This window comes from Curcuma longa, chromosome 1 (genome assembly GCF_044706935.1).
Source record: "Curcuma longa cultivar G26 ecotype Majalengka, Jawa Barat chromosome 1, ITB_CL_G26_1.1, whole genome shotgun sequence".
NCBI lineage: Eukaryota > Viridiplantae > Streptophyta > Magnoliopsida > Zingiberales > Zingiberaceae > Curcuma > Curcuma longa.
Genome location: NC_133861.1, coordinates 10,698,999 through 10,725,746, shown reverse-complemented (window position 1 = coordinate 10,725,746; position 26,748 = coordinate 10,698,999). Strand labels below are relative to the sequence as shown.

Here is a 26,748-nt window from a genome sequence, read left to right as displayed (position 1 = left end):
TTATGGCCTAAAATAAATCTAAATTGAGATCAAATTATAGTTGTAGAGAAATGCAGGAGATTCGGATTAGTCGTAAATAGCCCCAAAGGCTAAGGAGATAAATAGCCCCTTTGGCGTAGACTAACTGTATATAATATAAGATAAGTACCTCTGCCACGCCTCCTTAGAGTCGAAAATAGACCCAAAGGCTATTTATCTTCTCTGCATAGCAGAGGTATTTCCTTTTTAGTAAGATGGTTTATTCTACGCCTTTGGGGCTATTTATCTCCTTAGCCTTTGGGTCTATTTTCGACTCACAAAGAGGCATAGCAGAGGTACTTATATTATATACAGGCGGATTAGAACTTAATTATAGTAAGTAGGGCCTTTGGGGCTATTTATCTCCTTGGGAATTGACTATAAGAGAAGATAATAAAGAAAATGCAGGAGTGAAAGCAAAAAATAAATATAGTCAATTACGCAATTTATATTCAAGTAGTTTTATTCAACCCTGTGTTGGAATCTTGTAGCTTTATCATATGCTCAAAGGAGAAGAAGATGAGTGCTTTACTCCAAGAAGGGGAACAAAATAAACAAAACAAAACATGTTAGTGTGTAGATGGAAAACTCACACTAAATTCCTTCTCTCTCCATTTCCACCTATTTTTGGAGGAACGAATTTGATGGAAGAAGGGATTTGTGGCATCCTTCCTAACTAACTTCCATTGTCCGTCCTAAACTAGGTAGTGTCATTTTTTCTTCCCTCTTTTTAATTCAATGTCTTTTGTTTTTTTTTTTGGCTGCTGGAGTCCACCTTGGTTTACTCCGGCAGCAAAACCAATGGACCTGTCAACAGAAGTTTAAAAATGGTGAAAAACTGATTTTGTTTTGCTGGATACTGCCGGGAAAAGTTCTTCTCACCGAGGCAAAGTTACTCGCCTTGATTTACTTTGTATTTTCTGTGTCTACGTGTTTGTATTGTTGCTTCAAGAACTTTTGGTGATACAGCCATGCGTGATTGTGGGGCGCGATCGCATCATTACTAATGGTCAAAAGTAGTGTGCAGGATTTCCGATTAATGATCTGAAATGACTGTCCTTGTGTGATCGTTTTCAGTGAATTGATATTTTAATCGATATAGGATAACTGATAGTTCAAACTAGACGACAGAGGATCGTCTGTAATCTGGGTGAGTGCCTCTAAAGTCACATACAGATTTGTCTTGAGATTTGATGTTGAATGGAGATGTTGTAGACTTACATGCTAGAATGCACTCTTGAAATTGGCTCTGGATGAATCAATTTTCAATTAGGAGAAAGGTATCTTGGATTTGCGAATTGCACGAGCTTGAACAGTCACTAGAACCACAATTTCACCCACAGATTTAAGTTAGAGTGTGAATACGATCCCGAAACTTCAAAAGAAGCAACCATTTCAATTTTTCCGAGCGAAACTTCAAGAGAAGGCAACCATTTCAATTTTTCCGAGCCAACAATACTTCTATGTACTTGCCCTCGATGAGTTAGGAAATCACCATCCTCTTCCTATTACTCTGCAAGAACCTATTCCTCAGAGAAGAAGGTTCTGAAGCAAGGCAAAAAAATGAGAGATGAGCTTATGATGAGATTAGTTGTGAAGGGCAACTCAATAGGATGCCCACGGCCCTCTGCCTTGGGGCTGTTTGGCTACGTATACCACGGAGTCGTTCGCATCACTGTGCTGCGGTTGCGAGCATGGAACGCTAGGTATTCCCATTTGCCTAGTACCGCCCATGAGCCGCTTTTAACCTGAGCAAATTCAACGACAAAGAAGCCATGATTAATGCTATCTTGCTCATGATCCTTAGGTGGGATTCAAACTCTTCAAGTGTCAAAACACAAATGGTGTATATAAAGTGGTTGATTCTGTTAGGAGGGTTGTTCTTCCACAATACCTTGAAGCCAGACAAATTTCAAATGATTAATACGGATTAAATCATCAATTAAAGCAAAGGGAAGAACTAGCAGTGTTCAAAAGATATCTGGTAAAACAACTAACGCGTGGTGTAAAACCTGATCTTTTCAAGTTTCAGACACCCAATGATAGAACATAGCAAGCAAATCAACCCCTGGAGATGTCGTCCTTGAACCTGAGTATTCTCAATTAGCATTCATGGCGAAGTAGGCACACAATTCTCTGACCTTATGAAACCCATTAACTGTCACATCTGTGTTCTGGTATCGCTTCTTCCTGAAATATCAAGACAGATAAAACATCCAGTATCAGCACTCTTTCCTAGCACATAATGTTTCCCCTTGATAACTTGCCTGAAGGAAACAAAATTTGCTATCCAAGCCATAGTAGCACGAGCACAACTGATATAACCATGTTAGTTCAGTTTAGAAGTAGGACCAAACAATCCTGTCAACTTTCAATATATCCAGTACAACAAATCCATAATGGTCAAGCTACCTCTAAGTCAACCTATAAAATGTCAAACATGAGCTGATTTTTAATATACTTTTACATATTGGATAGACTGATCAAGGTGTATCTGCAGCAATTTTACTAACAATCATGAATCACCCAGTTGACATGATGTCAAAACCATCATCATCCATGCCTACCATAATAATATTGCATAAGAAGCCTTGGCAAACTAAGCCACATGGATTGCCAATTCTACTATATTTTAACCATGATTAAAATATGACTAACCTTTCCATTTTCAGATAGGAAATTAGAATACCACTTACCTCTATATCTAATTTTCCTTTGACGTCTCCACACTTGGGACTAGTACTAGCACTCTTCAGCAAGCTACAAGCACTTGAATTTGGTGTCTGAACCATCTTCCATGGTTAATATTTTCTCTGGTTCTTGTTGTGACTTGGGAGGGTTTTGAAGGGTGGTTCTGGCAACAGATTCTGCAGTTCCCTTCTCAAAATCATTATTTTGGTCATTAATTTCAATTTTTGGTGCACAAACCCTCTCTCTGTCACAATAAAACAAAATTCATATAAACAAAATGGAATTAATATCAAATTCGGATGCCCTGCATAACCAATTTATATACAGCATGGTAGCATGGTTAAATGGACCACTAACTCAGAATTAACAGTTTATAAATGAACATTACCTAGGTAAAGATGCATGTTGTCGTTGGAGTGGAGTACTTCTTTCACCCTTGCCATAATGCTCTTCAAGATGGGCAAATTGGTGTTTAAACGCATCAACTCCACTGTTCCGCAGATATCAAAGATTGTAAGATACCAGTAGTTCAAAGCGATTGATGATTCATGAAACAATAAATGGCGCCAGAGTATAGCAAAAATTCAGGAAGAATTTCACCAAACCATGCGAATGAACTACATATCTGGAAAGCATGGTCTATCTTATCATACAACATTTGTGAGCTTCCCTATAAATGTCAACAAGTTTTTGTTTGATAAGAATATGAAAGAGGAAAAACATCTTTATCAAATCCGTTATTTTTCTTCATTAAGACAATATGGAATATCGATCTGAAAGACAGAGCAACAAATTGACAATCTAGCTCAAAACAAATCCAAGATTATTGAATCAAGACCATATATAGGAAGAGAAACATGTTGAAGAAAATTACTCTCTAATATCATACATATATGTCAATTATCAATATATGTGAAGTAAACATTGATATCATGCCACTGCTTTATGATCTAAGTCTATAATATTCCTCTTCATAGAAGGAAAAGATGTTGCCCTTCAGTTTATACCCTGTTTTAGTTGTTTAAAAACCACACCTAGGGTACATGAAGCTAGTCTGTTCTCCACCTTGAAGACACTCCTGTAGCATTAGCGGATGATACTCCAAAATCTGTTTCCTTCCCGAAAGGAAAGCCAGGTAGGAAATGTTAAACATGGACCAACTTTGAGCAAGAGAAGAGCAATAAAGATATATCAGTATTTGGTGGTGTACCTCTCTGTATATTAGTCCTCTTACATCATCCTTTGTCAATTTCCTCTTTTCAAATTCAAATTCAAGTTTGGAGATTGGTTGCGTTAATAGTCCCTGTCTACATTTGCAAGACCCCGAAAGTATGGTTCTGCTAAAGCCTGAAAATCAACCAGTATAAGTATCAACTAAATAAACAAATAGTCAATCAGTTTCTTTCATGTTTAACCTGAATGTACCATTGTTAATAAGCTAAGAGAGAAACAGATCTTACTTATTCTGCAGTATGTCTATCTTTTTGATCAAATGCTACTAGACCCTCTAGTAAATGAAGTGCCAATGGATCTACATTTGGGAATTTCTGTGACAAAGGAACTGGTTGCTTTCTCCGCATGCTACTAAGGTATCTCCTTGCTTTTTCAATTGCGAATCTATGACATCAAAGTGAACGTAGAAGAAATGCAACAGCCCCAATACATGTTTAACATTTTGCACATGAACATTAAAAAAAAAGGAAAAAAATTAAGCAGGCAAAGATCTGGGATTCAACATTAGTTGTTTTCAGTTACTCAAGAATCAAAACCTTTGATTTAAATATGAAGTCCTATCTCACTCAACTATCTTCAGCCGCAGTAAAGGTCAAAGCTTTTCCATCGGACGGGAAACCGAGAATACCTTCTTGTAGGGTTGTTCAATCGGCGGCATCTTAAAGCGCTTGCGACTCAGATGTAGGAGAGGCCGATGAGGTCCAAGTCTTCGATGATCCGGAGCTCGTCTCCGTCGCCCACCTCGCCGGACTCGTCCAGGAGACAGGTGACGGAAGATCTATGCGATCCGCGATGGAACCAGCGACGGACTCTGCCCACAGTTGCTCCTCCCCCCATATAAAGACGGCGTCAGCGGCGGCTAGGACGCGACCCGGGACTCAGGCGCCGTAGATCAGACAGTGGGACACCTTGCGATCGCTGCATCGAATACTAGCACCCCTCCCTCCCTCTCTCTCTTCTCTTTTGCTCTCTCCAACCCTCGCAGCCGCATTCGGCTGTTCAGTGCTCATCCTCTGAAGATCTCTATCTCATATATATTTATTTGTTACCCTTCACAATTGGATAAATTATATCCAAATATAGTATAAAATTCTTTATACTATATCCTCTGAAGATCTCTGGATTTCATTCCTAACTCTTTGTAAATTCTTTATTTTTGATATTCCAAATAATAAGATTAACTTTTATTGCATAATTATACTTCTCTTTAAATCTTCTATTCCTTTCATCGATTTGTATTTTGAACGTTCGGTTCAATTTCGTGTTTTTATAAAATGCATAAAGGTTCTGGTTCAATTCCTTGTGGGAAAAAAACACTTTCTTAATTTCGGGAATAGGAATTTTCTTTTCATTTTTGTTTTTTTTTAAATATCTAACTCAGCGAAATTGAATGGACAGTGCACCATGAGATTTAAATGAAACTGTATAATTTGAAACGAAAATTTAAATAACCTAATTTAATTGAATTATTACTTTTGGATCGTGATCTAGTAATTTAAATATTTGCTAAATTCACATGATTATGGCATCCAACAATGAAAGTTAAGATAATTAACCAACATCTCCAAAAAATTTGATGGTGAATGCCTTAATTCAAACATCTTAGACTACGATGTTAGATTTATTTATTTTTATTTTTTATGATAAAAATTAAAATATTTTTCTCAAACAATTAGAGTTTAAAATTCATGTAGTGCATATATACAATGTTTGAATAATTAATTATGTTAGAGTGCCACATCAAGAGCCACATTTCACTTCTTGAGTTTAATTGGGAGATGGAAGGTAGAATTAGATTGTCCATCTCAAAATTAATCGGTGTTAATTAAATATTTAGTATATAAACAACAAGTTAAAGAGGAGGATGAGGGTTTCATGACAATGCTTGAGGATTTTCACTATGAAATGTTCACAAATACTAAAAAGGGGTTGCGTTTATAGCCCGGTTCGGTCCCGAACCGCCCTAGCTTTCTTAGACTCTCATTCTTTAGCCACTATCTATGGCTGAGTGCTCGATTCTGTTATGCCTCCCAAAGCTGCTGATTCATTACCAAGAGGATTGCTAGCTTTCTGATTCCTCTGGCGCAAGATAAAGTAGATGCTCCTAAAATGGTCCATATCACTTTAGTTTGTTTGCGTCCTGCCATTTATAATTGGCCAGACGATTTCAGTACTGATGAGTGTAAAAAAAAAACCCTAATCATCTAAATTGTGTAGGCAAAAGCCCAACAGGTCCCAATGATGGGAAGGGGAAGAGGAGCGAAAGCAACTCATCATGTTGATTGGATGAATGGGCAGACAATGCCACAGATATTACACTGTTAATAAAACGAGGACGTCAACGTGCAGTGCCAACGAGTAATTGTCGTCATTAAACACGAAGTGCTTAAGTTGGTCCAATTAATTAGTGCGGATTTGAAAACACTGCTCAAAAGATGTCCTATAATCTTGTGCCATTTGCAAAAGAGGAGAAAGACAAGGTAAAATAGAAATGGAACCCACGCCTGCACCCTCTTTCATGGATCACATGGTTGTAGGTTGGTCCCCCCAACAAAGCTGCAAAAACCTACTGTTGAATCTCCTCCAACTAATTCACATCCCTACTCGATGTCATCTTCACCTCCAAACCAATGCAATGGGGAAACAGTAAAAAAAAAAGAATTACAGTTTAAGTCGATCCTCTGCTCTGCAGTAATTTATCCACATCACCCTTTCTTTCACGGTTATGAATCCTGCTCGTATCATTATTTTTATTCATGTAGAACAAATTTCACTTTGATTATACTTCTGTATCCTGACATCCTCCCATTTCTTTCTCTCTCGCTTACCCTCAACTCATCCTTCTTTGCACATTGAGAAACCATATTCTTTTTGCTAGCTTTTGGCTCATGGAGTAATTGGAGAGTTCTCTTACATTAATACCTTCTTCTTCTGGTATCTGAGGGCAAGACAGATGCAAAGAGGACGCCTTGAGCTCCTCTAAGCATCTTTTTTTTTTTTTTCGGTTTTTGATGGTCTTCAAAGTTGCAAGTGCTACTTCACGATTCTCGTTCCACTTCTTGTGAGCACTGTTTTGTCAAGCTCAGTCTCATTGTCATAAAATGAGAAGAGGAACTTCAAACTTTGTCCTTCTTCTGCTCTCTTTCCTGGTGTTCCATGTCTCATTATCAAATGAGCAGGAAGATTCTGCAGCTCCCATGCTGAGAGCAGAGCAAGAAGCTCTATATTTGTTGATCCAAGACCTGATTGGCAAATGGTGGAATGGTTCAGAGCTGTATCCAGATCCCTGTGGGTGGACTCAGATACAGGTTCCAGGCATACAAATTTTCACTTTTTTTCCGTCTCCTCTGTTGAAATTTCTTAGGACTGTTTCTGTATCTAAATGCAGGGAGTTTCATGCGATGTTTATGACGGAAAATGGCACGTCACTGGCTTAACCTTCGGCTCAATCCTAGACGACTCTCTTGAATGCTCAGAGGATGCATCCTTGAGTCCTCTTCTTTTTGAGTTCAAGCATCTGAAGAGCCTCTCCTTCTTTGGTTGCTTCCTCTCTTCACACCACAAGACCTCCATCCCCTCCAGTCACTGGGAGAAGCTCGCTTCAAGCTTGGAGACGCTGGAGTTCAGATCAAATCCAGGCCTTGTTGGAGAAATCCCTGCCAACATCACCCGGCTGACCAAACTGCAATCTCTGGTGCTGGTCGACAACTCTTTATCTGGAAATTTGCCTCAAGAACTCGGCCATCTCCTGCAACTCAAGAGATTGGCACTTGCAGGAAGCCACTTGTCTGGTCAAATTCCAGCCTCCATTGGAAACAAATTGAGTGAGTTGTTGATCCTCGACATGAGCAGGAACTCCCTAACTGGCCCTCTTCCCTTGTCGCTCGGTGCGATGACTTCGCTTCTAAAGCTAGACCTGAGTGATAACTTCCTCCATGGCAGCCTTCCGCAAGAGCTCGGACAGCTGAAGAGCCTCACTCTGCTTGACCTCAGGAGTAACAATTTCTCACAAGGCCTCCCTCAAGCACTTCACGACATTGTCTCGCTCCAAGACTTGCTGTTGTCCAACAACCCGTTGGGTGGAAACTTGATGGGAATTGACTGGGGAAGGCTCACAAATCTCTCTACGTTGGACCTCTCCAACACAAATCTTAGTGGAGAGATTCCGGAGTCAATTATGAGGGTGAAAAAGTTGAGGTTTCTTGCACTGGATAACAACAACCTCTCCGGCTGTGTGCCCACCAAACTTGCAGATTTGCCAGCCCTCACTGCTCTCTATCTCAACGGCAACAATTTGGCAGGGGAGCTCATGTTTTCTGAAGCGTTCCACAGAAGGATGGGGAGGAGGTTTGCTTTTGGTGGGAATCCTCACAGTTCAGTAGGAGAATGCAAACAGGAGAAATCAGCAGATCCTCAAGGCAAGGGAAAGGGAAGGATCATGGATCAAAGTTCAAGCGTGTTGATTTCCCTTAGTTTTCCAGCTTCTTCAATTAGCGTTTGGTTGGGGGTAGCTGTTCAAGAGCTGTTGGTTGTGATTGCTTTGATCTTATTATTATAGATACTTTGATTATGCATCGATCTATACTTGCATGCTTGTTTTTGTTTTGTTTTTCACTCAATAGTCCAATTTGAGGATTGAACCTAGTCATGAGAGACCACATGAGGAATTTTCTTTTGCTTGATTCATGTGGTACTCAAATTTACACGAGATTTACCCATAATCTTTTATAAAAAAATTGTGAATGTTTTTGTAGAACTAGGACAATTATTGCATGAAGTCTGACCGATGCCTAATGCTCTATATGCATGGAAATGCCACGTAGAAAATCAACTGTGCATTTAAGTGAAGGACCACAAGAATTAATGATCAGGCTGGAATTTTCAGTGATAGTGAGCAGATCGCCAAAGGAAAATTAAAAAGATAATTAAAAAAACAAAAACAAAACAAAAAACAAATTCTTGTATCACGTTTGTGCATTGTGAGATAAATTTAAAATATGAATAAGAGAATTATTTTATATGGGATCATAATATTAAATTAACTTTACTATATACTATTAAAATTTTGATATTGTTAAAATAAATCTTAATTAAATAGGTAAATTCTTTTTATTTGTTATTTTATTAGAAAATTCTTTAAGTTTTAATGAGAAAACAAATAGAATTAGCAAGTAACTCTGAGTAATATTTTATAATATTAAACACTAAAGGTAAAATTTTAAAAATTAAATATAACTATGGATAATATTTTGATTATATTGGAGCTCTTAGATGTTTTATCAAAATATTTAAATAAATACAAATTTTATAAATAAAAAAATGTAAATTCAAATAAAAAAATAATTTTATTGAAACAAATTTAAAAAATTAATCAAATTTCATAATTGTAATTGTAGTAATAATAAAATATAAATATGCAACTTTTTCTTTTTACAATATCCACCTATTTTAGTAAAAAATGATGAAGAGAATTACCTTGAATAAAAATGGAGATGAGAAAAATAATGTTTTAGAGTTATATGAGTATGTAATAATTAAAAATATTAATGCCATAAGTATTTAAAACTTTTATCCAAAGAATACTTGAAATCACTGTTACACGACACTACATTAATCGGATGATGAATACACATGATCAATTGATTAAATAATTATAATAAAAGTAATAAAATCGATGATTTACCAAAATAACCTTTAATTTTATGTATTCACTCAACTTGTGCACTGATTTTTTTATAGCATATGTATAAGTTTTTTTTAAGTGTTTAAATTTTGTATCTGCACTCCTTTCATATACCATGTACTTGTGTATATTTTGCATACATGCTCGTATATATTTTGTATGGGCGTTCATTCTTTATATGTATATTTTGCATAGTAAGCTTTTTTAGATATGTTAAGTATAGAAGTTTGAAAATCTTAGGGAATATTTTTTAAAAAGTCACCAAACTTTGGGGGGCATTTTGATAAAATTAACCTAATGAGGACGACTGGAAAACTGATCAGCAAAATTAAAGGAGGGACACCATGGAACATGATCCTTGGTGGCTTCTTTATCCATATATATATACCCTCGAGAATGAATTGATGTGTACTAGCACACTTAACATCGACTTGGTAGAATTGACTTCCTATCAACAAATTCTTGATAGTTAAGTTGGCATTCTCCATTATGCTTGAACTGGTACGTGTAGTCCTTGAGTTAATTATTGGTTTGCTAATCCTCATCCACTTCATGAAATGGCAGTGGAACTGTCTTAACAGCTCTAAATTTTCCAGCATTGTTCAGATGCTCATTCTCCAACCTGAAACAGTATGCAATAGCCTCACATAATGAAAGAAAACAACAATAAAAAAAAAAGCAGAAGTTTTCTTCAAAAGTCTACCTATAGAAATTCCAATGCCCCCGTCGAATCACCTCGAGGGCTGCCAAGAAAAATGAAGTCACTCTGTAATCCAAACTCCCCAAGTTGTAGTGAAGAACTGTTTGCAACCAAGCGAGCCGCAGAACAAAGTTCAAAGCCTGCAAAATGAGAGACATCCTTGTTGACTAAGCGAAACTGAAAAGTAGAGCAAAGGCCGTCCATGCCATTTTCTGAATTGAACTATGGCGTGGTAGTTTGTGTTTTAGTCGTTATCTATTCCTCCTTTCTGATTAGTATATTTGAGATCTCATGAGTTAGGAATAGATTAGACATACCATCGATAAGTAGTAAACAAATTTGCACCGGAGGATCAATTCATTCCTAAGCCATGGGTTATTGGAGTTGAATTGGAGTAATCCCCAATCCTTAACAAAGTCCCAATACAGTTGGTACACAGTGGCTGCACTGGAGATTAGTACAACAATCACAAGCCATCCTACACTCTTCTCCTTCTCATAAGCTACTTTGGCACCGGCAGCAAGCATGGCTGAAACATACTTCCCCATGTTGATCAGGTGGTTTGTCTCTCCCTCATCAAACCATCTTCTAGCACACTGAATGCCCAGACCATATCAGAGCCCATAATTTGACATTAGGTTATCTAAGTTTAAAGGAGGAGAGTGAGTGAACAAACTAAACCTGCATGGCTCTCCAGTAGTAAGGAAGAAAGGAGACAGCATAAGACAAATCCCTGTAATGCTTGGATCTTATGCAAAGCCCATAGTCTTGTGTTTTATAACTCCCAGTTATGTAGTAGCATGCCACATACTCCATGTTTCTGAGCAATGGAACCTTTTTTTTTTTTTTTTTTGCAAAACGTAAGGTTAATTAATCAGAAATTTGAAGATAAAAGTTTTGGATGATTGATGAATATTTACTTGGCTGCAAAGTTGATCAGCCATGAAGAAGTCCACCATGACCACCTGAAATTTGCAAGTGGAAACTGGATTAGACAAAGGACAACTTGGAAGGGAACTTCTGATCATTAATTAGGTAGATACCTTGTATAAAGGGGACAAGATGATGTTCCTAATGACTCTTAGGAAGCAGTAGCGGCTCGATTTGTAGATAATATTGAATGGGAAAAAGAGCACTATCAAGAACATCTGTGTGACACAGGAAGCATCTTGTCATTCTCAAACTCTTGTTTGCATTATGGCAAGAATATTAACCTTATCCACAACATCCAAATATTCCATCAAATAATAACAGTAGCTCAATTTATACGATGCTCAAAATATTCCAAGTATAAGTATCAAATTGCAGAATGAGCAAGCATGAAATTATTTACCAAAAGGAGGAAGCCAGGGACTGCTTGGATTTGAGTGGAAGAGTATCCTTTAGTAATAAGGCTCAAGTGTGCAAACATGGCCGCTACAGTTACAGCCATGGATGTGGCACATATCAGGAACACATCTCTGTACTTGAGCTCTTTGGTAGGAGCAAACTCAAATATGAAGGTGTAGTTGATGCGTGTCTTCCTCCACATGAAGACGTTGCATCCATAGAGGAACAAGTGCAGGAACAAGAGGCTAAACATGCTGCAATTGACAAACTGGATTTATTTGCTTGAAGTGATCAACCTAAATTGAGTTGATGAATTTTAAGGTTGGAGTTAGAAAAATACTTGCCTTAATACAGGGTACACAGTTTCCATGTAGATAGTGTCCGATTGCCCAGCGTACATCCCTGCTATGTGTGCCATTATGCAATACCCAATGAACAATGCAATCCAACATCCAGTAAAGAGACCTGGTTGAACAAATAAGAAATATTCATAAGACTAGATGACTTCAAGTTGTAAAGCAAAATGTTTTATGAATTTTGATAGTTACCAATGAAGAAGGTAACAGTATGAGATTCTTCCCGCTGATAAGGCTTGAGGTACTTCATTGCCTTAGGCTTATTGTCATCAGAAAAATGTTTGGTAAAAAGTTCTTCAACTTCATCTATCAACTTTATTGCCTGATGGTGTTATGGAGTTGCTTGTTTAGAACTAAAACTGTTTTTCGAGGAAAACCTTGGTATTTATATAAATAAATGTTGAAGTACCATGTCTGAGGTATTGAAATAGGAGCTCTCAACCACTTTGAGGTATATGTTGAGGACTTGCTTCCCTGTCACCTGCAAGAGATCAAATAACATAGTTAACACAAATGTAGATTGTTCAACACTTAGCAAAGGGAGAGACTCAAATCAACAATTAATACCTTGTCAAACTTTTTCAGTATCTTTGCGAAAGCTAACATGTTCAGAGTTCTGAAGTTAAAAAATAAACATCATCTAAGTTCTAAGCAAACTTAAATACAAATAATTATATTAACTTTCCTGTTACTCACTGGTAGGATTTGAGGTAGTTTAGTCCTTTGTAGAGCTCAATGGAAGCTCCCTTGATCATCTTCTCTGCATGGTGAAGCTTGGTCTTGTTGATGTTAAGCTTGTGAGGGCCACACCTTCTTGTTTGGCTACCACCAAAGTCCTCCATAAACAAATGAGCCAAGGCAGAGAATGTCCTTGAAGGGGTGGTCAGGGGTATCTTGATCTTTAGGTTTTTGCCATGGCAGCTGAATACCCCGGCTGGGAGACTCCTTAGCTTGACTTCTTCCAGTTGGGACTTTGCCAAGTCGCCAGAGTCGGAGCACCGGAACTCACTCCTCTCTGATGCACTCGATAGGATCTCTTGCGGCTGGTCTTGTTCCTCTTCAACTATGGCGCCCCTTGTCGACTCTTCTTCTATTACAAATTACCAAAATACAATAATAAAAAACTTGAATACGACGCCGTATATCTTATCTCAAGAAATATATATATATATATATATATAGGCAACGTAGTATTGTCACCGCATGAAATGGAGCAAGAAATGGAAGAATCATCCATTGCATCATTAGACGAGGAGATTCTCCTTCTCTGGTTCTTGAGAGCGGCCTTGAGCTCGAGGAGGATCTGTATCTGTTTCTTGAGAGATTCTCCCCTCTCAAGGAACTCTTTTTCCTTGGCGCTGTAGAACTTGTTCACTTTGTTCAGCTGAAGGTCTAACCGCGCGAAAAACTCTCTTGCTGCATCAGTGACTGCGAATTGCTCGAGCAACTCGGTTTCATACATGACATCCCTGCTTTCCGAGCCTGTGAGCTTCTTGTGAACCTGAATCATTACCCCCAAGAGACACGTCAAAATGGAGCAGAAACAAGATGAGAGAAAAAAAAAAGACTCATCTTCAATATTGAAAGAAGTAGAAATGCATGGAATGCAATCAGAAAGTGAGAATAAAAAAAGGTGCAAGAAATGAGAAGCACAGGAGGTAGTAGAAAACGATATGCCTGAATAGCTTCATGCTCTTTGTGCCTATCGAGGCCAAAGAGATGTAGTTTCCTCAGTTCAGAAACCAGCCTCCGGGCATACGCAAGCTGGGGTTTACTGTTGTCGAGCTCATTGTTAGCATTAAAGAGACACATTCTCTTGACGTCCTTCTTGAGCTGCCAGTAATCCACAAAGGCCTCCTTCCATTCCGGCACCAACTGGCTCTCAAACTGCTTGGAGAATTTCACCATCACTCCCTCAATCCACTATGCTTCTAACCAAGCGGCGCGATGGTGAGTGTTTGCAGAAGGGCCAATGGAAGGTATATATATATGCATATATCTGAAGAGAGGGCATCATTTGCGGGTGTTGGGGAACAACACATTCTCAGATATCCTTTGCAAAAGGCTCGCGCGTGTTAATATACCGAGCACCTTACTCCACTTGGAGTCATGGCGGAGGCAAGGATTCTCCAGAGTAGAACGTAGACAGTGGAAGGGAGGAGGGGGAGGAGGCTTGCGATGGTGGTGGAATTTTTTTTTTTTTTTTGGTGAGTGGAGGACGAACGAAGTGTGCGGGGGCCGCCGATTGGCTTGGTGCTGGGAGCCACCTCAGTACTGGGTGCCTCCGTTGGTTCAAATGGTCACCTCTTCAATAAAATCATCGTTTATGAAATTATTTAATAAAACAATAACTAATTTTGACTACTTTATAATTAGTTCGAGTTTTAAGAACAAATGCTTAGCTAATTAATTTTAGTAAGGTACGTGTTAGAATACTCGATGAGCAAATTATGAGCATATCTTTTTTTAATGCTATATAGTATTTTATATATGATACGTGACGTGTAAGAAATAAAATTTCACTAAAAAAAAGGAGGCCGTTAGAAATTCGGTTTTACATCTTAAAAAAATCATATAAGCTCGAACTAAGGAATAGAAAGGTGTAAGAACAGATCACTGAAGAGTAATGATACAAATAAATAAGCTTCATTATGAAGTAGTAGTTCTATAGTCAAACATTTTAAAGCATGTTAAAAAGTTGTGCTTGCCTTTTACACAAATCAATGTTTTCATAAGCTTCTCTACAAATTTACAGATTGACCTTGATCACCTAAAGGAATTAAGTTAAGTGTCATGGCCATGTAAATGATGGAAGACTTGACTTGCTTTCCCCTGTAACAAAAGTGGTGCATGGGTGAGCACACAAGGCATAAGAGAACCTTTTATCGAATAATTATTATTTATTTTTAGAGTACTCTCTCACTCAAAAAAGGGTGTACCTCTTCGCATTATCCATTCTTAATTATATTATCTTAATTATCCTCTCTAATTAATATGACTTAGAGCGATAAGCTCGATCGCATATCGATATTAATTTTCTTTTCTTTGAAAAACGAGAAGAGTGAAACATGAACGTTGTTGTCATTGTGTGAGTCCAATTATTGAGCTGAGAGATATGAAACATAAAAAAAGGTAAAAGTTCGACATCATGCTTGCTGACTTGTAATTTTACAAAACTCTAGTTAGCCAAGATGGAGACAACCCCTCGACACATGGTTTTTTTCTTTTGTTTCGAAAAATAAGTGCAACAAAGTGTTTGTCTGTAACTTGCCATGCATCTACTAAGACATTGATCATATAGTTTACTACTTCTGTTTTGTATCACTCTTGCTTTTTTTTCTTATCTTAAAGAAAGGTAAAAGATCTTAAATATCTTCTTTTCGCTTTTTTGCTGATCAGAAGATGATTCAATCACTACATCTTGACTTTGACATGGTAAAAAGAATTGCCTGTGTGCAATGTGGTCGGGTCGTCTCCCTACAATGGTACGTACGTCTAAAGACAGATTCTTTTACGGAATTTAAAAGAAAACGGAAGTTAAGAAATTGAATGGTTTCATCATACTCATAAGACACTTGAACAACTGAGATTATGAGTTGAAGAATCATGTTCTACATTGATTTAGAGGCATTGAACACCCTCGACATATTTAATAAGTCAACATTTGACCAAAAAAGCTCATTTGAAGGTATATATGTCTGCATTAAGGATAAACTATCAAATTCAAGCTCATTGGTATGAGTTGCAATTCTAAGAACACTACTAAATTAATATTCACGTTAATTCCGCCATCAAATTAGTAAGTATCCGGATAAGTAGTTTGCTAGAGTTAAATATCTAGTTAAATGGAAGTGAGCTAGTGCTCTCTTAATGTGGAATACCTTCTTATGAGAGGAGCCCTTATGTACCGTTCAATCGAGACAATAATTAAGGTTTTGGCTGTAAATCATGATGTGCCATTAACTGTTTGACCAAAAAAAAACATTATGATGAACTTGTATTTAACTCCAAAAAATGTTTTATGTATTTCAAGTGATTAATTCTTTTTATTTTATCCTATTTTCCTCTTAATCCATATCTTGATATTTGTATTTAACTAAAAAATATTTTTTGTTTAATCTATTTAATTATTTTATAGCCTTTTTGATGAATTTAATTCGTGCCTATACATTTTGGTATAATTTATAATATTATACTATTATTAAATAGATTAAATCGATCTAACTTTTTAATAATTTTCATTTATATAGGATGACATCATAAAAGTCAAATTACTGCAAAATTTCAAATTAGTGTTATTTAACTTTAATAAAATTAAATATGCAATACTACAACAAGTATATGTGATAAAAAGATGCATTTGAAATGTTTAGATTTATTTAAATAAAAGTTTAAAATTATATATAATGAAAGATATACTATAACATGGTGTATATATATATATATAAACATTATAATTTAATATTTTAAAGGTGTTTCGTGTACAGCGTTTATTGGCGATATAAAATTAATATGTTTAATTATTTTGACATGTTACATAAATATGACGCTTTAAAATTTAAGGTGTTTATATTATTGACAAAAAAATAAATATTTAAAATTATTTTGACATGTTATAAAATGTCTTAAATACTAAAGTATTTATTATTGATAGATGGAATATATTTTTTAATTCTAGTATTTTAGGTCTAAAATCGAAAGGGTAGAAAAAAAAATGCTTTAATTAACTAGAATTTATACCTAGTGCCAAATTTGTTGATATACCTAAAATCGAAAGAATCTAATTCTTTCTTGCAACATAGTTGGGTCTTAGAAACAAGGAAAGAAAAAAAAAACATCTCAAACGCTAAAGTTCTAATGAAATCTTTCATATGTACGTAGGAGAGATCTGTGGAATTTAGATCGAAAAACTGTTGGAAATCATGTCCTGGAAAGGATGATGCTTCAGTTAGGACAAGTCCCGAAAGTGTGCAAAAGTGAATTAATATATAGCATTTTTAACTTTAGTATCTCAAATTAATCATGAATATATTCCGCATGTCGTCGCTCGGAAGAAATAATTAAACGACAGACTTGATTTCACATGGCGCCATTGCATGCATGGATATATAGAGAATAATTATATTAGATTCACCTATATATATATATATCGATCGAACACTAATTAATTGAAAGGAAATTAATGGCAACTCAGTTATTATTGAAACTCCCGAACAGATTTTTGTAGTGCAATTTTCTCTACATTTCTGACGATAACTAGCTACCTACGCATATATACAAACATATTATATGTGAAGTTTTAGCCTTAATTCTCTTCTGCAATCCATGTTTCAACTTTCTGCTAGCTTGCTCCAGCAATCTAATGTAGACCAAATCTTGTAGAGATTTTTAAATCGATCGAGAATCCTCTGCGAATAGCATAAAATGATTTAGATTTTGTTCTGCAAGAAAGAAAAGAATAAACAGGTACGTAGTGCTAAAACTTAGCTAGCTGGAAACTGTGTCATGGAGGTGGCCTGATCCTGTGTTCCCATGATCAATGGCAAACAGTAGGAGTTGTGGCCTGATTTGGATTCTAGCTACTATATACGTACGTACAACTCCTCATCTATCTCCACACACACACACACACACAAGGAGGACATGATTCCCCAAGAGATATATGGATGCTCAACAGTTCACTTCCAAATTAGTTGAAGCTAAGGGACTAAAATTTTCAGACCAAATCTATAAATATAGCGCATAGTCTACCAGATAATTATGCTTATACTTCTTCATCTCATCTCTTTGATCCCCGGCAACTAAACAGGCAGCACAAACTAAGCATATATATAATCCAACCCCCCGATGCTTAGCCTTCACGATATATTCCAGTATCAAACCCTAATTATCCATCTCCACTGCATCTTTTTACAGCTGGCTCTGATTCTGAGGCCATCGATCATACATTAATTCACTGGACGATTTTTTAATTTGCATTTATAGTTGTGATCTGATATCCACAATATTGTGTTCAACTAAAACTCTACAAGATTATGGCCAGTCAATGTTCACGTCGAGGATGAGCACTTAGCCTAAGCCATTTGCTAGATCTTGATCATTAGTTAGTGCTCATGTTGGATCGTATATGATTTCTTTATCTTCTGATGGACTAAGGTAGGAGAGACTCTACCGGAAATAATCCATTTATTCATATAATTAATATCTAATATCTAACACCTTTGATTCATTTCAAATATTTCGACTTCAAAACCATAATTAATATTTTTGCAAGTTTATAAATTTTGTGATCAGCATTACTTTATGTAGGAGTTAAATTGGTTAAGGTAAAGTTGCTCGTTTTTTTGGTTAAAAATACTTATATATTAATAACATTTGAGTTATTGTTTACAAATAATAAAATTATAAAAATCATTTAATTTGAAATATATGTATATTGTTTCCAGATTGTACATAATTTTATTTATTATCGTACTCAATATTTGAAATATTTATAATTAAACTTATGATTTAGCTTGCCCCAGCTTTTTTTTTTTTTGAAAAGAGCGTATAAATGGGCCGAGAAAGTGAGCCTTCGAAGAAAGGCCCAACAAAATTCACCCACTACCATTGTTATGCCCGTGACGTGATCAGCGGTAAACGCACGATGTGAGCTGTGACTATCTTTTTTTGTCTCCTCCTGTCTCTTTTGCTTCGCTTTTCTATTATTCAGTTCGCTTCAGCCTCCTTCGCACGCTCCCGGATCTCTTTCCTTGTAAGTTCTATAACTTTTTTTCGTCTCTTCGATCGACCAAAAATTTATTGCTGTTGTTTCATTTTATCTGTAATAATTTGACATGTTTTTGAAAATTTCTGCTTCGTCTATCATTCAAATGATTTTTGATTGAATAGAGAAAAACCTCCTTGACAAATCGGTGTTTGATCTCTCCCCCTTTAAGTCGATTGGAATCTCCTTGTGTACAGCGGTTGAAATTGCAATTTTAATGGATTGGGAGTTTGTTGAATGTGAGCCCTTTAGATAAGAAACACGAGATTTCGGTAATATTTTTCAACAGAACGTGAATAATGCTTACTCGTTCTTTGATCCAAGAATTAAACTCTGCTCTCGTTTGCTCTGGTCATGAACCCTAATGAAGTTGAAGTCGTTGATGATCGAGTATGCAACTGTGCTCTCGTCTCTCCACTTTGCTCTGGTCAAATTTGATTAGGCCTTTCGTTCTTTGATCTCTCTAGTGTTGGGTGATGATCAATGTTGTCATATTTTTTCTATTGCAGCAACTACCTGTTTGAGATGAAGCTTGGGTTTACAAGAGAATCAAGTTTGGTTTTGTATTTCAACTCATTATTGTCAAGATGGAAGCCTATCACGTTTGAAGAATCTCTCCACTTTGTGAAGAAAGTAAAGGTGAATTGGTTAATGATTTTTTTTTCCTTTTTGGTTCAAATGATTCAAATATAGCACATTATAATGCCCTTTTTGTGAGTGTTAATTTTTAAAAAATTGTGAAACGCCAAGGAATAACCTCTATGTGAATAAAGGAATCTTACGCTGAATTAAAATTGATGAAAATCATGCTCTGAATGATCTTTCTCGTACAAAACTCCTGTGAGCTATGATACTGCTAGTCATCAACCAATTTCAAGCACGTCGGATTCATAGCTTTAGTGTTGGTGAAGTAGAATGATTTGGAATACAAGTCATCTTATTAATCTTAGATTTGATCTGTGTTAGGTCCTTGAATTTTCCTTATATTGTGCCAAGGTAGAGATGTTGAAGGGGAGCCTTAACAAAGTTGTTGCCATGTGACTTGGTGGTCACGGATTCGAATTGCGGAAATAACCTTTTGTAATGTAGGATAAGACTGTATATAATAGACACAATATGGTCCTACTTTTCTCTGAGATTTGCATTGACGGGTGTTTCGTGCACCGAGCGGCCTTTTTTTGTGCCAAGGTAGATATGTTAAGATAACATTTTAGAAAAATTGATGAAATTGTATCCTAGCAAAGATTACCAATTTTCAACTAAAAGTACATTTTGGCATGATTAGTAATCTTAGCTGTGGTGGGCCTTGTGGCAACTGTACAAATTATTAGAAAGATGGAAATTAGTTTGTGCATTGTCTATCATTTTGTCTCACTATGAATTATTGTTCTCAAAGTACTATTTTGTGCACAACTTTCCTGGTTTATTATATTATTGTCTTTTGCCCTTAGTTGCAAATTGTCTCGGTTCCTTACCATAATAAAAGGATACTTTTTAGAACTTCTTTATTGATTTTTTTCCACATTCAGTTTTTAGTGAAGAATGGGAGTAACAGACCGGGCTTTGCAGCTAGGGAAATGAACTTTCCTACTTTTTCTTCAGCCACAGCTCACTTTTTTTCTCTCCCTTTGTAGCGAAATACTCGACATTCTCTAACCAATTAGTAATAATGATACTAAGCAATTTATGAATTTCAACAAAAGCATAATGTTATTGGTTTGGAAAATCCAAGCATTGATGCAAATGCTGGTTTCTGTATAGATAATAAACTTAAATGGTTATACAAGCGTGCATTTAAATGCATAAAAAAGTTGGAATAGGGTTTGGCAACACGCTGCATGTCATCACTGTGAAGATGAATCAGCCAACGGTTTAGTAGCCAGCCATTTCATGTGTCATAATTTGCTAATAATCAGTGTTTGCACCAGGCTCGTGATTATCGCATGTACATGGCATTGTTTGAAATTCTCAGCCAGAAGGATCAGATGCCTTCAGAAACCTACCATGATGTAAGTGTTTCCTAACTATCTATTTCCAACTTCTTTTTACTTCCACTGTTTGAACCAAATGTCATCTTGATGATTGTCAAGCTATTGTTGCTCTTTGAGGATCATGATGATCTTCTCAAGGAATTGATGCGATTCAAACCTCATAATTTCGAAGGAACTATTAGCCAGCACAATTCATCAGGATTAATGTCTTTTTTTCTTGTGCCATTGCTTATCTTGAGTTTGATTCTGATGTTTGAGCAACCTATGAGATATTTTATTCAACAAGCTTTTGGAACTTAACCCAACTTCTTAAGGGTTAATATAATGTGCACATACCATTCTCCTTGTGGAATAAATATCGATCTATTCCTCAAGTTTAATTCTTGAAGTCTATTTTTTCTTATTTCGTGAGAATTTGTTCACATCTCTTATTTTTTCTCAAGATGAAGAATGGATTTGTTTTTTCTTTTCTTTTCTTTTGCAGTGGATTTTTTATCACTAAGTATGATTAGTTCCTCTGCTTTTCATACCCTAGAGTAAACTTACCATAAGGAACAAGATGAAGGCGCAAGCATCTGTTGCCTATATAATTTACACATGGTGATACCGCTGCAACACGAAACGATATTACTTACAATAAAAAAAATTACCATATTGCTTACAATAAAAATAATTTTTTTCATGCATTTGAAAGAAATTTTCCGAGCAAAATGTGACAGGTAAGGTCTCTACGATCAGTTATAAATTTTATTTTAAATAAATATCTTTTAAAATTGAAATCCATCTATTTCGAAAAAAAATTCATTCCTAACTGGAACATGTTCTAAGCTACCAATATCACATTTTGTGGCATATTTAATTTGGCCCTTTTGTGTGTTGTGGAGAAGTTTTCTGTATTGAATAAGCGTCCATGAATTATCATGATACTGTCCTCGTCCTATGATAAATTATGGGTTCACAAAAATTAAATAATGGACGCATAATTTGCCGCTTGTTATAAATTAAAGAGCAAGAGGGGCTTCTAAATTTAACAAAGAGCATTTGAGAGGCAGCTTAGAAGTCACATCACATCTAAATTGATTGTGCTCTTTTGGATTTAATTGACTGATGCAAGCCTAACTTAGCTGAGTCCTCAGCTTTAGTTAGGAATAAATAGAATTTTGGTGGAATGATTTGCTACCTGTATAGCCTAGCATACATTATTCTTTTAATTAGATCAATAATCAAGAATTTAATAGATTGATTAGTTTTAGTCTAGTAGTCTACAGTACAGTTTTATTATTATTATTTTTTAAAATAGGTCTATTATTTTTCATTCTTCTTTTTTTTTATGTTGGGCCTAAATTTGGGCACGACAAATCACTTTTTCTAAGGAGTGATGGATGACATCGACTAAATGATTGCCCCCGAGGTATAACTGAGTTGGTTACGACACAGTGGACTTGCAGAAGAGGGCAAAGGTTCGAATCCTGGCGAAGCCAAGCAATACCCTCCTATGTCGTGACCAACTGTAGTTTCTCAATTTACCTCCTCATAGATGATCGTACAAATGATTCTATGAGGTTAACACTGATTACCCCTTGTGTTAGGGGCGAAATCTCTATGATTTATCTCCACAGGTAAAATGTATGAAGCCGCTCTAGGTGAACGGTTGACTATTTTATCTTTTGCTACTAACAACTCATTCTGAAGGATAACACGAGAGTAACACCAAGCAAACTGAGAGGACGAACAGCAAACAGTATGGCAAATTCAATGTAACCAATAGTTCTTTTTATGAAGCAATAAGAGACCCACAGGTTGTCACATTGGGTGATCATTTTGGTGGTGATAGTGAAGAAATTCAATCTCAACAAGCAATATAGCAAAGTTGCTGCTCACGTAGAAAAAGAGCGAACAACGAGAAAGAATTTTATTGTTAGTGTCAGTGAAAAATCACCTCCCTATTAAATTGACAACTATAACTTTAACCACAATACATATACTACAAAATCATATATTTTGATAAAATATAATTATGTGATAAAAATATATCCATTTTTTTTAAATTTTTAATACGTAGTCGTAATTATAACTGACTTATCGTTTTGCTAAGCTTCCCTCGCTAAACGTACGTAATAAAGTTTTACAATGTCAGTACATAGTGAATAGAACGGAAGCCTTGTGAAATGGCGGTACCAGATGCTCTACAGAGTGTCCAGGTCACTCGGAAGCAGAGTAGTTATTTAACACCATCGTCCATGATTTGCTGCATTAATTTTGTGCAGAGAAAGCCCTGTATGATAATATTTGATGTTGATCCTGCTGATGCTCTTTAATTAGGTCGAGTTCACTTGGATGGAACGCGCGAGTTCATTGAGAGATTATTTGATATGCAGAATTTTGCAAATTGTAGACGGGTTGCGATAGATTACGTTATGTCAGAGCTGGGTTTGGTGCGTTTGGAAGCAGAGAATCTCAATATGGTAGGCAACAAACGACGACGACCACGGCAGCGGAATCATTTAATTTGTCAGTTTAACTGTAAATCAAATTAATTCCATTTTGGTTTTGTTCGTTGACGGGACAACAAAATGTGCAAAAATATCGATTTATAATGATATATAGAAAGCGAATTGCTGTGGAGTGAATAATGGATAAGGTACTCGAAGGAAAATTATTGGAAAGGACGCTTCTGGGCTTTGAAGCGGCCGAAGAGCTCCGGCCGGTACGGTAAGAAGAACCTCCACAGTCCCGTCGCCGCCTTCCTGTTCCGACAGGGTTTTGGACTTGGGCTTGGAATCCTCTCTGACGGCGGAGATGAGGGAAATTTCAGGAACAAAGACTTCTTCTGGCTGTCGCTTTGGTTACTGGTCCGGCTTCCGAACAGGACATCCTGAAGCCTCCACCGCCGACCCGTCTTGGCGGATGCGCTCTCCCTTCTCCGGTCCGGCGACTGCGGCGCCGACCACGTCGTCCGCGGACAGTACTTCCGCACCGCGACAGACGCCAGGTCGTCCGTATCGAAGGATGACGACGAGATCGACCCCAAACTAGTGCGACTCTCCTCGATGAGAAGCTGGCAGTCGGAGCCCTGCCGTTCCGGCCCATTCGCCTCATGCTCATCAGGCCAATGGAGGACAAGAGAGCGGTCAAAGACAGGGTAGATGGGGAGCACGCGGCCGTGGGAGAAGAGCTCGTCGGCGGTGGCGGTTGGCTGATCATTCGGGGCGCAGCCGGTCGGGAAGGTGAACTCGAAATCCTCCTCGGGTTGAGAGGGCCGATCTCCCTCTCGTGCAGCGGCGTCTTCTGAGATGCCGAAGCTGGCGGAGGGCGTGACAGAGGGAATCGCTGGGCCTTCTGCCATGGTGAGTTTCGGTGCTTCGTGCACGAAGCTATCGTAACGGGAGTTGCACACTTGCACAGGCCGTATTTAAATCGTTGCGCAGTGCTACGGTTTCTTGGAGGAGGAGTAGATATATTTATATGTGTGTGAAATGAAAGCAGACTATTTAATTTAATTTACTCGAAACAGCACGTGAAATACTTATTTCTAAAATTCTAATCACGTTGCCTATTACATTAATATTAATTAAGCCAAGGATTATATATTGATAAGCTAATTGTTCAAAAAACAATGCATTAAGCAATAGCGAAGAAACTTCACAGATGGCGACGAAGCTTATATAGACCACAAATATAAATGTCCAGTTATTTAATTTTACGTCGTTGGTTCACGCGAAGTCGAAGGTGAATTGGGAAGTTGATGTGAGTTTCCACACGTATCGTATCAGTTGGTCCTCCTGATCACAAACGTGTTGTTTGGTTTCCAAGAAACCAATCCGCGCGCGATGAATCTTTGGAACCAAGAAATGGAGGAACCAAATTTCATAATAATAATAATAATAATAATAATCTAGACAGGACAAAGCAAAACTGATGATGTTAGCTCCTGCTGGATCAGCCTTAGAAGTTGCAGGTGTCAAAAACGAGCCAGCCAGTCAAATGCTTTGGCAAAGTCTATTACTTAACGGGTAGGGAATTGAACAGACTGATGTAGAATTTATAAGTATTTTTCCCTTTTTATCTTTAAAATAAGTTTAAACAAATTAAAATTGTACTGTTAATTTAGAAAATAAGCTAGCTTATACAAGATTCTAGGTAAAAAATATAATTTACCACTTAAAATGAACTCGTGAAATCTAGCTTAAGTTGATTCTTTAAAATCTACATGCTTATAGTGAACCAATAGTTAAAAAAAGAGAGATAGAGAGAGAGAAGGAACTATAATATGCATTGGCTATTTGGGTCATATATGGCCCGTCCTTGCAGTACTGATTTTCGACCTTTTTGCTGTGCAAGCGTCGATGCTGATAGTCTGATTACTAGCACAGGACAAGGAGGAAAAAGGTGGGTGTGCTGGTGCTAATAGGAGGAGGAGGAAGTGGAGCAAGCAAGGGGCCGGGGGTGACAGCTAAAAGGAGGGCTCGTGATGGATTCTTAACCCTCTCGTTATTGCCCTCCATTGTTGAGAAAACCAACCACGTGACGTTCAATAGAGCCGGTACTGTATCTATATCTCCTTCTAGCGACGTAGCTTCATGACTTTATGGTGCAAGTCGGAGTGCTAGACAAGCTTGAGGGTGTGGTTAATAATTATTGCCATGAGTACGTAGTTAAAAGGGATGATCACTTGGTGGGGATGAATATTAATTCCTAGGGAATCAATCCCCAATTGTTAAAAAAAAACTTTTTTAATTCATAATAAATTAACTTATTGATTTGTTTTTTTTTTCAAATGGCTACGTACGTGTGTTTATTTTTAGATACCAATCATAATAATAATAATAAAATTAATTCTAATAATTATCTTTTATTCTAAAAAATAGAGTAATTTATATATTCTAATTATTAAATAACTTATTTTAGAGATAATAAATGATAATAATTATAAATTGAGAGAGTATTTTTTTATTATCATTCTATGGTTCTGTAAAATAATCTTGTCAATTCATTCTTCATGTTTTCTTATTTATTGTATACCAATTAATTGAAACATCTTTTTGATAAAACTATAATAGACAAGTACCATTTATGATGTTTTCCCCTGAGTTTGGATGGATATGGTTAAAAAAATTTATAACGAAGTGTATTATACGTTAGGTCTTCATTAAAAGTTGATGAACATGCTAGTACTTTAGTTTGTAAGAGCAATTTTTACATTGCGCGCGTCTTCCTTCGCTTAGCATTGTATTGAGTCTTTATCATTTTTTTTTATAAAAGAAGTGAGTTTGATAATGTTGCTCCAAGGAGAATTATTTGATGTTATATCATGAGGACAAAAATTATTCATTAATTATTTGGTTCTTTTGAATGATTGTTAGTAGATGATAGAGACTTGAAAAATATTTAAAAATAGTAACTTCAGTGTTGTGATAAATAATTTTTTTTACCATTATCAAAGGTTTAGATTCTCATATAGATTCTCTCTATAGTTATGGTGTTATCATTTAGTCCTTTATTCTATCTCTTTTACTAGTATTTTTTTTCCAATTATAAATTTATTCCTAACATCACAAATCATCCCAATTTTCTGTATCATGACTTCAAAATTTCTAGATTGCCGGCGAGTGTTAATGAGTAATAGAATTAATTTGACATCGACATTGATGGCGATCGAGGCTGCCATCGAAGCTGAAGATGCTGCAGTGCATCTCGAACTGATTACTTCCGCCGCCGCTACCTGCGAACAGATTCGACAGGTAGACCTCCATAGCGTGGTTCGCCTGCTTGGGCGTGCCCTTGGCCTCGAGCGCCCACTCAAGGACCCCGCTTAAGAACGCCGCGGCGTGGCGACATGATTTCCGGTCGCCGGCCACCCCGTCGCCGACACTACTGCCTTTATCCCCGAGTATCCTTCTCTCTCCATCTCTGCCTGCAGCGCGTCGAGCATCACCTCGAACATGTTGGTGTACTTCAGGCCGCCGTCAGTTACCTCGAAC

The 26,748-nt window shown here is 36.9% G+C and overlaps 4 protein-coding genes and 1 pseudogene across 4 annotated transcripts; 2 read left to right on the top strand and 3 right to left on the bottom strand.

The window, feature by feature from the left end:
* Positions 1 to 1,903: 1,903 nt before the first annotated feature.
* On the bottom strand, positions 1,904 to 4,600 carry LOC141824038 (mitogen-activated protein kinase 12-like; annotated as a pseudogene).
* Positions 4,601 to 7,009: 2,409 nt separating this feature from the next.
* LOC141848260 (uncharacterized) lies at positions 7,010 to 8,500 on the top strand. Its single transcript, XM_074736316.1, has 2 exons — positions 7,010 to 7,250; positions 7,331 to 8,500. The coding sequence occupies exons 1-2, from the start codon at positions 7,044 to 7,046 to the stop codon at positions 8,498 to 8,500; spliced, it is 1,377 nt and encodes a 458-aa protein (XP_074592417.1). The 5' UTR covers positions 7,010 to 7,043.
* A 1,484-nt stretch (positions 8,501 to 9,984) lies between these two features.
* Positions 9,985 to 13,918, bottom strand: LOC141840873 (phosphate transporter PHO1 homolog 1-like). Its single transcript, XM_074728960.1, has 14 exons — positions 13,688 to 13,918; positions 13,211 to 13,511; positions 12,707 to 13,100; positions 12,578 to 12,626; positions 12,420 to 12,491; positions 12,203 to 12,332; positions 11,999 to 12,119; positions 11,659 to 11,908; positions 11,369 to 11,473; positions 11,246 to 11,290; positions 11,007 to 11,159; positions 10,643 to 10,921; positions 10,329 to 10,465; positions 9,985 to 10,247 (listed from the first exon to the last, which is right to left on the bottom strand). The coding sequence occupies exons 1-14, from the start codon at positions 13,916 to 13,918 to the stop codon at positions 10,160 to 10,162; spliced, it is 2,355 nt and encodes a 784-aa protein (XP_074585061.1). The 3' UTR covers positions 9,985 to 10,159.
* A 4,804-nt stretch (positions 13,919 to 18,722) lies between these two features.
* On the top strand, positions 18,723 to 21,092 carry LOC141826422 (paired amphipathic helix protein Sin3-like 5). Its single transcript, XM_074713698.1, has 4 exons — positions 18,723 to 18,764; positions 19,286 to 19,415; positions 20,705 to 20,785; positions 20,867 to 21,092. The coding sequence occupies exons 2-4, from the start codon at positions 19,302 to 19,304 to the stop codon at positions 21,065 to 21,067; spliced, it is 396 nt and encodes a 131-aa protein (XP_074569799.1). The 5' UTR covers positions 18,723 to 18,764; positions 19,286 to 19,301; the 3' UTR covers positions 21,068 to 21,092.
* A 2,320-nt stretch (positions 21,093 to 23,412) lies between these two features.
* LOC141826821 (uncharacterized) lies at positions 23,413 to 24,169 on the bottom strand. The gene has a single exon (XM_074714163.1). The coding sequence runs from the start codon at positions 24,111 to 24,113 to the stop codon at positions 23,424 to 23,426; it is 690 nt and encodes a 229-aa protein (XP_074570264.1). The 5' UTR covers positions 24,114 to 24,169; the 3' UTR covers positions 23,413 to 23,423.
* Between the last annotated feature and the right edge of the window lie 2,579 nt (positions 24,170 to 26,748).